The sequence below is a fragment of the Notothenia coriiceps genome, unplaced genomic scaffold, assembly GCF_000735185.1.
Source record: "Notothenia coriiceps isolate Sejong01 unplaced genomic scaffold, NC01 NC01_scaffold00009343, whole genome shotgun sequence".
Lineage (NCBI taxonomy): Eukaryota > Metazoa > Chordata > Actinopteri > Perciformes > Nototheniidae > Notothenia > Notothenia coriiceps.
In genome coordinates, this window is record NW_011342044.1 from 146,821 (window position 1) to 161,028 (window position 14,208).

The 14,208-nt window shown below is 42.1% G+C and overlaps 1 protein-coding gene across 2 annotated transcripts; it reads right to left on the reverse strand.

Moving 5' to 3' along the window:
• Positions 1 to 1,625: 1,625 nt before the first annotated feature.
• slitrk5 (SLIT and NTRK like family member 5) lies at positions 1,626 to 7,628 on the reverse strand. 2 transcript variants are annotated; one of them, XM_010770911.1, is made up of 2 exons: positions 6,835 to 7,628; positions 1,626 to 5,322 (listed from the first exon to the last, which is right to left on the reverse strand). In XM_010770911.1, exon 2 carries the CDS (start codon positions 5,262 to 5,264, stop codon positions 2,634 to 2,636), a length of 2,631 nt encoding a protein of 876 aa, XP_010769213.1. In that variant the 5' UTR covers positions 5,265 to 5,322; positions 6,835 to 7,628; the 3' UTR covers positions 1,626 to 2,633. The 2 variants fall into 2 exon arrangements, with proteins under 2 accessions (XP_010769213.1, XP_010769214.1); XM_010770912.1 differs by lacking the exon at positions 6,835 to 7,628 and adding an exon at positions 5,889 to 6,033.
• Between the last annotated feature and the right edge of the window lie 6,580 nt (positions 7,629 to 14,208).

Below are 14,208 nucleotides of genomic sequence, written 5' to 3' on the forward strand. Positions count from 1 at the left end.
CAAATATGTGTCAGAAAACCGTCAACACTGCGCCATCCAATAGGCCACCGATACTGGGCGACTGCACACTTGGCTATGATTCACATCCCTTGCTACATGTATGACACATCCACAGTTACACTCGGTTCCAGGACTCCTCATCTCCCAAATGGCGCCTTCTGTTCTCATTCTGGGCTTCTGTGAAAAGATCCAACAAAAGAAGGACCCTGAACGGCTCGGTTTCATTTTCTGTTGTTGCTTTTTTTGTAATAGCAAAAAAGAAAGGCAGCTGGCACCTAGATGCTATTAAGTGAAATTAATACACTTATTTTTGCACATCTGATCGTAAATTCACAATCATCTGTTCTGAATGAGGAAAAGGGGATATATTAATTAACACTGGGATGCCTGTCTCTTTAAGGGAACATACACAAATGCAATACCTAAATGGTGGCACAGTGCACCCTTTGTGTTTTTATAGACCTTATTTGCATATTGAATTTAAGTGGGTCAACTTAAAGTCCAACTGAAATGAAATTGCATCATGTTTGCTACAGAAAAGAGAAGAAATGGGACGGACACTTCTTGTTTTGCTTTCTTTGACCCAATCTTGTTCTTCTGTGTGTCTGCGAAGACCTCATTTCGACGCAGCCAATCAAATCCTGCAGAGCAGATGGTTGCACAACGCACGAGCGACAGGCAACAAAAAACCCACATTAGCTTTTCCTGCTAAATCCTCCTTCTTATCCAAACACCTCAAGTCCTGCACTTAGCTTGTAGAATGAGCCGCCAAACAAACATTAACTGGGCGAGAGAGCTCATTAACCGATCAGCTGCAGCACATTAAACAGCATGTTTTGGTTACTCTGTCTGTGGCTCTCTAAGGTGCAACACTGCTGTCAATCAAACATAGACACCCACACGCCCCACGAGCCAGCTGGGAGAAAAGGAGGTTTCTGTTATTTCCCTCAAACACCTTTTTATCTTCTATTAAATAATGAAAACTATTAATACATTTGGAAATAAAACCACATTTTTGACAAGAAAGAGGGATGGTTTTGAGTAAGAAAATTGTTTTTAAAAACGCAGCTTTTACCACACATTCTGTGAAGATCCTTATCCTTAGTTACAACATGTATCTAAAAGATGTTCACTTGTAAAAACGAATTAAAAACCAAAGAGTAATGGTTGACACCCAACCCTTAATCCAGCAGCTGTATGTTTTAATGAGTGTCAAAGATTATACCCTTTGATTGATTAAATATAAATTTGATATCAGGTGAACTTTAATGATCGAATTATTGCTTGCCTGGCTGCAATGTGGATGCTGTTGCCATGGTATGATTGCAAAGGGGTTGCCACAGATAATGCTCATTGATTGAAACCCATTGATTCTAATCTTGGCCTAGATGGTCTTTGAGTGAGGCTTACAGTGTACTGTATCTTTATCTGCTTTGAGTCCACAACATAGCCAACTTTAAACAGCCAATGTATTTCCGTTTGCTTTCTAAATTAAATATATTTTTGCCCACGCATTTCCAAGTCACACTGTTTTCTTAATAATGTCATCTTAATCTGAAAATGTGTTTTCCCCCAAATTATTGTTTTATATTATGACCAAACAGGCTTATTAGTTTCCTCATAAGCACATTATATGAACCTGACATCATGTTTATTTGATGACAATAACATAGTTTGGTCAATATAGTGCAATAAGTGCAAAGCAATCAAAACAAATGAAGTTGATAAGGAATAGAGAATCTGCGAACGCTTGTATAAAAATAGGTGTTACATTGAGTAAAATATCAGTATTACACAACAGAATTATTACTTCAAATATCATTTATGAATTTTTCGTTTTGATAACATATCAATTCTACATATTAAGAATGAATACCCATATTCATTTTTAATATAATAATCTCCTTTATGAGAGCTCATTGAAGGCTAACCAGCCTTCCAATTCCAAAAAGTGCAGAAAGCATACAAAGACACTTTTTTTTTTCATCTTCTTCAAATGACGCAGTCTTTTTTGAACATTGGGGGTGTGCCACTTTCAAAAAAAGCCACTTTTACAATGCAGAGCTACAGTAAATGAAACTACAAACATAAGCCTTTCCAGAGGATCATGGAGTATGATGACACAGGTAATATTGATGTAGAATCAAAAGTTTTGAAAAGACATGGCAGATTATATCAATAAATACTTACTTACAGACTACAGCAGAAAATAGTCCTACACAGTTTTGATGATCTGCTGTACAGTGTTTTTGTCCAGGAGTGATTTTTATAAACATTTCTTTTCTGATTCACAATATACCTTATGTATGGTTATATTCCTGAAAATGAAGTTGGGTAAGATTGACCTGTACACTTACATTTTGTGTGTTATTCGATCTTCACCATAGAAAAATAGATTTTGCATCATCAGTTAAGCAGAGCAATTTTGTTCATCCATGTTTCAGAAAGCTGTATCCATTCCTGTAAAGTCATGTTTCAGAAATAAGAATAAGATTGTTCGGCACACCCCATTTTAAACTCCATCGCTGTTGCTTGTGTGTGTGTGTGTTGTGCCAAGGCACCCTATAAACTGAGCCACTGTTTCAAGAGGGGGCAAGAAAGAAAATGCTTCATTACATTAATAATTCTGTTGCTCAGAACTGGCTAAAGGTGGTCTGTTTCTCAAGAACTTCGAGGTAATCGGGCTCAGACTGCAGTTTCGCTTTTAGCTCCAAGTACTCATTTCTGTTTGGCTCAACATAAACAGTACTGGGTGCCGTGCCGTAGAGCACTGTTTCTCTTATCCTCTCCGGGTGCAAAAACTGACGTCTGACATCAAAATTGGGGTTGTACGTGTACGACACAGGCCCTGTGTACTTGTACTCTAAATTTGCACCTGCTGGGATGGACTGGATAGAAGGGTGGGGGGGAGGCTGCTTATCATGCTCAAGGATGCCTCTGAAGAAATGGTCAGCATCCGGGACAGGGGAGGGGTTTTCACGGGGCTCGATGGTGCTCACGCTGTACGCAGGGCTCCTCATTGTACTGCTGTCCCTCTCATCGTCCGGGGTACTCCTGTATGTGACCTTGAGCTCGTGGAGGTCACGGTAATCCTCCACTGTGTTGCCTTCCCGCGACCTGTAAATGGGGTTTTTGCACATATGTCCCATGGGGTGTGGGATATACTCGTAAACGTGTCCCACGGGGGCCTTTACTTTGGGCCCGGAGCGGTTGCTGTAGAGGCTGTACTGCAAGTTAAAAGAGCTGACGTCAGAGTTGTTGGTGCTCGTGCGGTCACTCTGCGACTTTTTACGCTTTTTCATGACCACAACAAACAGCCCCGCGGCCACAAAGACCGACATGATGAAAACAAGCAGGAGACTGAGGATGAGGACGGAGAGGGGCACGGTGCTGCTGGGGGTGTTGAACTTCTGCGGGGCGTCTGTAGTTACCACTCGGTCGTCCATGGGCTCTTCCGTAGGCTGTGTTGGCAAGGTGTTCACGTCAGAGTAGTCTGGGCACAGGTGCTCTGATTGAATGGAGCACACGTCCACTCCTGTGTGGCGCCTCGGTGTTTCACACACGACCTCATTAACCACAGTGCCTGCGCTGAGCTGCTCCAGCCATATCTTCATCCCCACTATGTCACAAGAGCAGTCCCAGGGGTTTTCAAACAAATCTATCTGAAGAAGCAGCTTCAGCTGGTCTAAAACACCACTCACAGGCAGGTTTTGGAAATGGTTGTTGCGCAGATTAAGCCTTGACAGGGAGAGGGTGGAAAAAATGTCCACAGGTAAGGTTTTCAGGAGGTTATTGTTGAGGAAAAGCAGCTGGAGATTAGGGAGGTAGCGGAAAGTACCGGCGTCAACCTCCTTGATTTTGTTGTACTCTAAATAAAGAAACTGCAAGTTCTGCAAACCAAAAAACATTTCTCCTGTAAGCCTGTCCATGAGATTACCATTTAAATACAGCCTACGTAGGTTGGTTAAATCCCCAAAAGCCCGGTCGTGGATGAGACTTATCCTGTTGTTTCCCAGGTGAAGCAAATCCAATCCAACTGCATCCACAAAATCTGATCTCCGTACCACAGGGATGTAATTTCCAGTGAGATACATTTTTTTAGGATTGTATGGCTTGGGTTTTAGATCAGAAATGCTTTCAATCTTTCTCTCTTGGCAGTTGACATTTAGCCCAATCTCAGATATCTGCAGGTTGCATGTGCAGGCAGCTGGACAGTCCAAAGGCACAGGAGATTTGGTCTGAAAAGCAATGATGGGGCCATAGTTGTAAGGGTTACCACCTGGGACTCTGGATGTGGGCTTTAACCTAGTTCTGTTGAATGGCCTCGTGCCCTTGGTAGGCCTAGAGGAGGACCTAAAAACAGCAGAGGAGGTGGCGGAGGATGTGACGGCAGCAGTTGTGGTCTGGTAATATCCATTGGTGCTGCTAGGAGGTGCAGGCCTGACAGAGTCTTCTAGGGGTCTTCTTGGGCAGAGTTCCTGCTTGGACACCTCATCTAGGTCCCTACCATGGAGCCTGAATGGCGTCTCGCACACCACTTCCCCCACCAGAGCCGTGTAGGCTATACTCTCCAGCCAAGCCTTCAGAGCAATCAGCTCGCAGGAGCAATTCCACGGATTCTCCTCTAGCTGTAATTCCACAACTTTGTCCATGTGCTCCAAGAGGCCGATGTAGGGGAACATTTTTAACCGGTTCCCCCTTAGATCCAAGTGCGTGAGGGGGACACTCCGAAAGATATTGGTGGGAAGGGTGGAGAGCATGTTGTCGTTCAATATCATCACTGTCAGTTGGTGTAGTTTGCTCAAGGCATTAGTGTCTATATTGGTGATGTAATTATAATCAATCTGAAGGTATTCCAAACTCTCAAGTCCTGCAAGGGTGTCATCCCTCAGGGATTCAATCTTGTTGTTGTTCAGGTGCAACCTTTTTAATCCCTGGAGTCCATTAAAGGCACCCGACTCTACCTCGGAGATATCATTGTTCCCCAAGTGCAGGATGGTCACTCCTGTGTAATTGATGAAATCATTGAGAGACAGCTTCTTCAGGAGGTTCCCTGTGAGCAGGAGGTGGTACATGGAGAACTGGACCGGGCTGATCTCCGTCAGTCTGACGATGCCCCGGTTCTCGCAGCTCACCGTCAGGATCCCTTCCTTCTCCTCGCACGTACACAGGTTTCGACAGATCTCCCCATAATTGTCATACATCTCGATCAGCCTCAGAGATGATGCAATCAGAAGGATTATTTTTAGGATCCAGATATGCATTTTTCCTGGGAGAGGATGCCCCAGCTCACTCAAGTTCGGTACCAGTATGAGGTGTCATCTAAGGAAGAAAAAAAAAAGGACGAGTTCTGTTTTAAATAGCACGGATAACAATGCATATGTGACACACAATGCATATATATAGCAATGGACTCCAAACAGAGCACAACAACTATTAATAACAAAGGCAAATACAAGTGGGCCTATTAATGTTTGTTCATTATGCAGATGTGTTATGTCTGCAACATTTTGTTTTTGAGGCTGTCACAGAACAAGCAACCCAGATGAATAATTCATAAAAACACACTTAAACGAAAATATATAATGAAGTTGATAACACAAGTACCCGTGGTGGATGGCCACTGCGCATTTCTGATAGCTCGCCTGAATTCCAATCTATCTTGGGAGGGGAAAAAAAGCTTCGCCATCTACCGTGTGCAGGCTGATGGATCTGGCCATTCACTAATTCAATCCCTTGAGAATTTTCCACCAAAAGGCTCGATTTCAAAATGTATCATGGCGTCTTGATGATGTTGCATTTTGTTTTAATCACAGATGTAATCTTTCAAACAAACTAACATTAAAATCTCCAACTCCTATCACCCAGCCAGAAAGATTATCACTCACCCCGCATAACCGACGACTTGGTAACAGTGGGGAAACTGTCGGAGACCTCTCTCCACCTCCGTGCAGACAACATGAGGATAAGGAATCTATTCGCTTGCTATGTTTATAACGATCCCCGGGTAAGACATCATAAAAACACCGGCTCTCCTAAAGCAATCGGCTCAGAGAAGCAGTCAGTGTTCATCTTAAAATCCGGCCTGCGTTAGAAAATGTGAATATCAGCCTACAAGGCGACAGTCGCAGCCTTTCTTCTGCCCACGGGCGAAAAAAAGAAATGAGAGGAGTTGATCAAAGGCAAATAAGCAAGTGCCGTTGATCTCATGGCGGATCTCTGATCGAAATTGCATTTTGACGGGGGGTAAATAATTCTATAATCAAGTATTCTGTATGGCATCTGCTATATAGAAGGTTACAGATAGATAGATCCTCTCTCGCTCTCTCTCCGTCTCCCCCTCTCTCCAACACAGACGCGTGAGTGCGCGTGCACCCAAACACGCACACACAAACACACACTCGTTTGGTTTGTGTGCGCTCCTTAAAAAGAACACAAAAGCCTACACATCGAATCACCCTCAATAGGTGCATTTTAACATACAGGAACATGTATGGTTGCTATAGCTCACGAGTGCACCCACTTATATGTCATTATTTCTTACATTTGACTTTATTACCATACCGTCAAGGAATGCCAATCGCCTCTGGACATAGTATAACTCTAAAGCGTGTATTGTCGGGTATGCAGAGACAGTATGGCTGTTATTTGGAACGAATTCAACTGATATATGTGAGCATAAAAATGCAGGCTTGTTATTACAATTGCATCAGCAGACACCTTGCATCTTAAATCTGGATCAACTTCAGCAATAAAACTGTAACCGATTTCAGAACCACGGACAGATCCCCAGAATGTAAAGCATATGAATGAGAAAAATCTCCGTCCTCTTACCGTGCTGATCCCGGTAAACGCCAAAGCATCCCGAAAATCACGTCTGTGCCCCGGATTTTTTTCCTCCAAGCTCAGTGAAAACATGGAATTCAGTGATTTAACCACCCGCCCTCCGTCTGCTGTTGAAAACAAAAATACTTAAAGTCAAGTCTCCTCGGTGTTTAGCTCCATAAAGCGGGCATCGAAGAACACAGTCTCATTCAGGCCAATAACGTGACAGCCCGAGCGGCGAAACGGGCTCCTGTATTCTTCCAGCAGCCACTGAGATTAGCTGTATCATCTCGGAAAAAAGAGCCACTACCAAAGTTCGAACATGTAAAAGAAAAGGGGTCGAATAAAAACTCGGTAATCCCACATCAGACAAGACTTGCCGCATGCATTTTAACTGTGACTTTCATCCATGCGCACTGAAGAAGCGGAGGAGAGAGGCACGAATCCCCTTGTCTGCTGCCAGTGGTGCGGCTTGTACCAGTTTATGTATAGATCTGCCCAATGTCTCTTTATTTCAATTGCCACAGCGTTCAAATCGACCGCAGATCAGTGGATATGTTCCTCCTGCAGCCGTGGATGCGAGAATCCGACCCCCTTTTTCCAGCCTTCCATTGCTCATAAGAAATCCTATGCACACAGGCTGTATCTTCCCACCGACGTTTCAACTAGTGGAACTTGATCTTGGTTGGTGCAAACCAGCGCATCCCCTACAGCGATGGACGTATTATGAAACAATTACCATAGTATGACGGCCCAAATAACTCGTAAAAATGCATAAATCCCCCAATCGCAGGACTGTCACAGCGCGGAAATGAAAAGCAATTTAATGCGTGCAATACTCTTTAAGGGGGTATGGTAATGTGGAGGAGGTGGGATGGATGGGAGAGAGGGAAGTGGTGCGGCGGGGAGGGGGGTTGGGGGGGACCAGGGAGAAGGAAGGCAGGAAGAAGACCCGTAGAGGGCAGCACAATGATGAAAAAGGCAGCTTGGCAGGCTTTGTAATTCAGTGTATTTCAATTCACCAGCAACAACCATTTGATTTGTCACTCAGGGCTTTTTTTGTTGCTGCTCCCAAGCTGTGCATCTTATTTCCATGCTTTTGAGATGCACAACTGGACACGTCAAGCTCTTCTTTTATCACTACAGCACTTTGAATTCTTCTCTATACGAGCCTTTGATTTCCTTGGAGAGAAGTGGGAAGCAGCTGAATATTGGCCTGACGCTCATCCTGGATTCATCATGTCTCTTCATTATTCAGGCTGGGGAGATATTCCTCCAGACAGCCTTCGCATGATTGCAGAATCGTCAGCACTGCAGGAATATATGTACTTATTAGCAGCACATTGCCCCTACCCCCAGTCCCTTTCAATGGGGAGATGCTTGAATACCTGCTGTAATAATATTTTTCTCTTTTGTCCTCTGCATTGACAGATTGGGTCTGATTCAGCTCATAATGCTATATTCCCCATGAATATTACCTTTAAACTTAGTCCAGTGGGTATTAAATCAGTCAAACATTCATTTGTACACCTCTTACAAATACCCGGATTAAGCCTATAGTCCCAGAAAACACAACTTTACAAGAGATCTGCATTGAGCGAAATGAGTGTACAGTAGGATTAGGCTTAATCCAGTTTTGCACCAAATACTCCAGCCTGTTAATGCTGCCGTGTAGCAGTGAGCGCTCTGTATTTTTACCAAATCAAGGCTTATTTGCCTCTTGTTGAAAGAGCAAATCAAAATCAAAGCCTCGGCTGCCCTCTTACCCTCTTGCTGTGGGACAAGAAAACTTTAGAAGCACTTAACTAAAGCCTGAAGAGAAAATCGAATTAAATCTAGCATATGGTGGGCCGCCATGTCCAACAAGATTTGCCACTTAGTCAGTATTGTGTGGTAATAAGTCAACTTTTATGCTCTCTTTAGCATGCAGGGTGCGACAATAAGCGGATGTGGCATCCATGTCGCATTTCCAAACTTAGCTGTGGAGATGCATTGAATTATCGTAAAGTCTCTAGCTATGTAATCGCATTAACGCTGGTTTATCCTGTGGGGATGGACAAATGGGTATCTGTGGAACTCTGTGGAATAGAGATGGGGGGTGTTTGCTCCGTCCCTCTGGAAAGGACTGTGGCTGGCTCCCCTGAGAGGCATCAAAGAGAGGAGAGTAGATGTCCTAAATAATATCTCGCCTGAAATGACTTTGTGTACTGCTGATATGAGAGGTAGATACCCTTGATAAAGTAGCACCTACAATGATGATGTAAGAAGTTCTATAACTTGTATAAGAGTTGTGTGCATGCTCGTATTTACACCCAAATGGCTTTTGCTGTGTGTACATGAATCTCCTCCGTACAAAGGCTAATGGGTTCCTACAAACTTGAAGGCTATTATCATGAATCAGCAGCACAATATTATAATCAGGACTCATATAAATGATTAAGTAATTAAATGCAAATGAAAGTTCACGCCGTGGTGAGTTCAACATGTATCTTGTGCATGACTTGATGTGTTTTCTTTTTACCCTGTTATGAAAGATTTATTTCTTATAAGCTCGTCACCATTAACATAAGTCTGCTGCAAACAAGTAAGAGCGAAATGGTTGAAATCCATAAAAACATTTTGTACTTTTTAGTTTATATTTGGCATTAGTTTGCTGGCACATTGGCACTGTTGGCATGGCAACTTTGGTGTGACTTTGCCAGACAAGAATTGTGATTCAGAACAAAGGTTTAGTCCAGGTAAGTCAATTAGAGTAAGCCCCGTCTTTCTATAATACGTTTCTCATAAATCAAAAATGAACTCTTTGTTCTCGTTTGACACTGAAAGAAAAATCATGTGCTTTAATATTGTTCAAAGCAGGGTGGTGCAACTTTCGTCGGTGGATAACCTATTCTTAACGTGCTGGCGTGAAATGAGTTGTGATGGCATTCTCGTTGAAGTTAGGAGTTGTGTTGTCTGCGATGTCAAAGAACAAAGCCTTGTGGCAGACAGGCTACAAGCCAAGAGCGGTGGGCAGGGGCAAATAATGAAACGTGTCTGAAAGAGAACATCTCAGTAGGAATAGACAACACAGTGCCACACAACCGGTTGTTTTTCAAATTTATTTGACAGTTGGATATTAAGAACAAATCATACAGAGTTCAGTTTGAGGCTTAGTGTGGGATACGTGTGCACTAAGCATGATTTCTTCTAGTGGGCTTTTATCCATGTAAGGTCAGCTTAAAAATAATTGTAATCCTGTCAGACTTAGGGCCTGATTTCAACTGTCCTTGTATAATAATGTACTGTATCTATGATGACATAATCTTTAGGTTAAGCTATACAGTGAACGCCAATTGTTTCTAAATCTTACAAGCAAAATGAGATCCAAAACCATCTGCAGGTCTGAAATAAGTCTTATCTAGAACTTTCTTTGAGTTACTGCTCTACAATACAAATGAATAAACCCTGGATGCAAAACGTGGCCCTACAAAAGACTTAAGCACTACCAAGGACACACGTGATGGGAAAGTAGAAGTATTCTATTGGTATATGTTGCTTTGACTAAACCAATCATACAGCTAAACAGATTTGGTGCTTGCAAGGCCAGCTATTATGAAAGCAGCCCGCACTCATAGCTGTTTTGTATCTTGAATAAAACATATAATGATCTGTGAATTAGCCTCTCTGCCAACCGGTACACATTCACATCACATTTCCAATACTAGACACATGTTTTTCCTAAGGCCTTACGACAGTGAAAGAGATCAAGCAAGTCAGACAGAAATCGAATTAGCCTAGCATCTAAGAAAGTCCACTTTCATTAATAAGGTAACACATAAATGCACTTTTTTAATAGTCCTAAAAAATGTCCAACTGTAAGAAAGAAAATACTTTTGCAACTTTGTAAGACTTTGTTATGCATAGGCCCATTAAAAGACCCGATAAACCTGTTGTTCTCTTTCGTCCATGATGCTTCCTGTCGATGGGATAGATTCTAATCAAAAACTCCTGAGCTCAGGCCGGTGTATTCATCACAGCTCGGGATGATGTAGAGCTCCGGTGTGAGTTCCCAGCGAAGAGCGAGAGCACAGCTGCCGTGACAGCCGTGATTGATGGTCAAAGCAGGGCGAGGGGTTGCACAGGGAGCCCTTCCACCATGACTTTGCTGGAGCCTGCACGAGTGAGGTAATTTAAAAATGTCGAATCGGTAACATGCAAACTTAACCAGGGGCTTTTAATGATTCGTGCTGCTGACAATGCGATAAGTGCATCCTCACTGTATCAGGGAATGGATGGGATTGAGTTATTAACTCCCCGCGCAGAGGAACAAAAGCACTGAACCATAACCGAGTCAAGTCAATTCATTGGACTGTAGTCAGCGTGAAGGCTTTTAAGGTTATGAGTGCACTTTAAAGCTTTGTGCACATAAGAAAGTATGCTTTCTTTAAGTTGAACCTATCAGTTAATCACTCTGTCATGAAATCAATCATTAGCAAGCTAAATCCATGTCAGTGCTTTTAAGATGACTCATTAATTAGTAATACTCTTTAAAGGTGGATACAAGGAACATATAAAAGGGCGCTGATTTCACAAGAAACACTCTGCACAGCGGCAGGGTATCTACACAATTATTTGGGAACAGGTCATTTCTAAATAGCTGCAATGACAATTAAAGGCAAAAGGGAAAATACCATTAAGTAGGTGGTTAGGATACGGATTTCATTTGAATCACAGCAAGGCAAGCGTATAATGCCGTGCAGCTGTTTGAAACCAGCAATTCAATTTCTAATGGGGGCAGAACTGATTGTCAGATAGCGGCTCAAAAGGAGGCACACATAATACATGTAGAAATGTTTTCGGCTGATTTCGTAAAGACAAATGCATTCTTAAATTATAATATTGACATACAATAGCACAACAACGGATACGTATTAAAGACAGGATGTGTAACAGGGTAATTAGGGAGTTTGTTTAGGTGATGGCAGGAGGGTTTTCTACATGTAGCTTTTGGAGGCTAACTGTTTCCTAAGCTAAGCTAAGCTACTGTATCTGCTGGTTCTAACTTCTTAATTAGGGCACAGACACAGTGCCATCTGTATTCTCATTTAGCTTTTGATAGAATAAGCATATTTGTCAGAATGCTTAAATATTTGGTAATCTTTGATAGGAATGTCTTTGCAAACAAATGCAATGCAGCAAAGTTACAATTTCCATAAGTAAGTTGGTTAACAAATCAATACCAATCATTTAAACAGGTGAAATAAAACACACATCAGATTAATGAGAATTCTTCCAATCAGGTCACAAGTGCAAAGCTTTCCTTTGGTCTGTGTGTGCTCCGAAGAGCTTCCTTGAAATCTAAAAGGAGCAACACTAACTGCCACTTCATGGAAGCCCTTCAGGCGAGTAAACAACAACAGGTGAGAGAAGTGTTCTTGAGGTCACATGTGGATCTATACGAGCTGGCAGGCTCTTATTCTATTCCCACTGATCCAAACATGCACTGACTGGCACTATTTTCTGTACATACACCTTAATTGCAACATTTTCAAAGCTGTGTTATAAGCAGAATGTTTTGCGTATGAACATGAGAAAGCCAGAACACAAGTTTAAGGCTTTCAGATTTCAGACAGGCTAAGACTTTTAGGATTTTGTTGAGGATAAGACTTTGTCATGCTGCTACATCAAGGGCAAAGTTCATTGATGCACATTGTGTGTCGTGCAATGCTTAAATAAGATTAGACCTTTTTCAGTCCGGGCTTATCACTTTGACTGCATTTTCCTTTTCAAATTAAAAATCACTGCTGGATTTTAATCTTTGAGTGAACAAGCAAGAGAAAGAGGGGGCGAGGCATGCCAAGCCAATTAGGCAGGCAATAATGGATTTGCAAGTCACCAGAGGAACCATTTGCCCTCTATTTAAATACTCAAGATAATTACAGTATATTCCAATAAACCCGAATGAGAATATCAGCATGTACGAATCAATCCAGCTAGCGGGTTCCTTTAGTTGTTCTTGAATCAGAAGTCAGACGAAGTGACAGAAAAGGCTTTTGTTTTTGAGAACTTTCTTCCTCAACATGTCAGCACCTTCAATACTTCAGACATTTCCTGCTAACAGGGAGAGAAAAAGAAGCCAATCATCTGACGGAAATTCAAAACGATATTTCCTAGCAATTACAATTGTTTAGGTGCTTGACTAGCTTGACTTCGACAGCAAAAGCACATTATTGTTGTTCAAACCCGAAGAAGTGTCAGGTGCTCCTTCATGCTCAGATGATCAGACACCTTGATGTTCCTTCAAATGCCGTCTTTGTCACTTAGTCTGCCTCCCGGGTTAGATCTCTCGAGCCACATCAGAGCTTTTGTGTGCACGATGCTCCTTTTTAATGCACCCCTTGTGCTATGTTTACAGACACAGTGTGTGGTAGCGGAGGCCTCGCAGCAACTAGTGAAGGTTGAAAGATGGTGCAGTGGCTGGGAAGGGCCTGACAGTCTGGGCACTGGATCAGTCAGTGGATTTGGGGACTGGCGGCTGGTGGCTAAGGCTATCCCCTAGGTGCACCGACAGAGCAAGTTGCTTCATACTGGAACCAAGCTTGTGTGTGTGTGTGTGTGTGTGTGTGTGTGTGTGTGTGGTGTTTGAGTGCGTGTCAGCTGTGTCGNATATGTATAGATATGTATGTATGGTCACATGTATGTGTATTGAATGTATATATGTATGTTGATATGTATGCATGTACATGTGTAGACATTTGCTATTTCAAACAACCCCTGTGTACTTTTTCGTTTTTATTTTACTTTGATTAATTTTGTTTGCTATTTCATTTGTCACTTTCGGGTCTCTAAAAATATATGATTTGAAAAACTGTACTATAATGTGACCCCAAATAAATAAAGAATTAAAAAAATAAATAAATAAATAAAATGTACAAAAACCATAAAAAGTTAAAGCTCTCTTCTAGCAGAATGTGTGTGTTGGGGTTCACTAACCCCCCAGAGTGTCTTGCACAAAACAGCTTTTGAAATAATGTGCAAACGTTGACTTGCCAAATCTGCTTATCTATTAATTATTAGTTAATCCTTTTTTGATTTTCAACTCACACACCTGATGCTAAGTCCAATTAATAAAAAGAAGTTGTTTTTTTCAGTTTTCTGTGTTTTCTCTCCTTTGCCCATCCACACACCTGCTCCCAATCCGCCTCCAGTTTTCCCCGGCCAATCAGCTGCTTCCCTGCTCCCTAGTTACCTCACCTGCACATCCCCCTCGTCACATTACTTAGTGTTCATGTCTTCTTTTGTCCTTGGTTCTGTCCTTGTTGGATAATGTTTGTTTTTTTTCAACATATATCTGTTAATTTACGAGATGATCATAAGGATTAGCTTCAGAGTTATTTCAGT

Coding starts and splice junctions, on each gene's coding strand:
- slitrk5 (XM_010770911.1), bottom strand. CDS start 5,264: ATGCATATCTGGATCCTAAAAATAATCCTTCTGATTGCATCATCTCTG.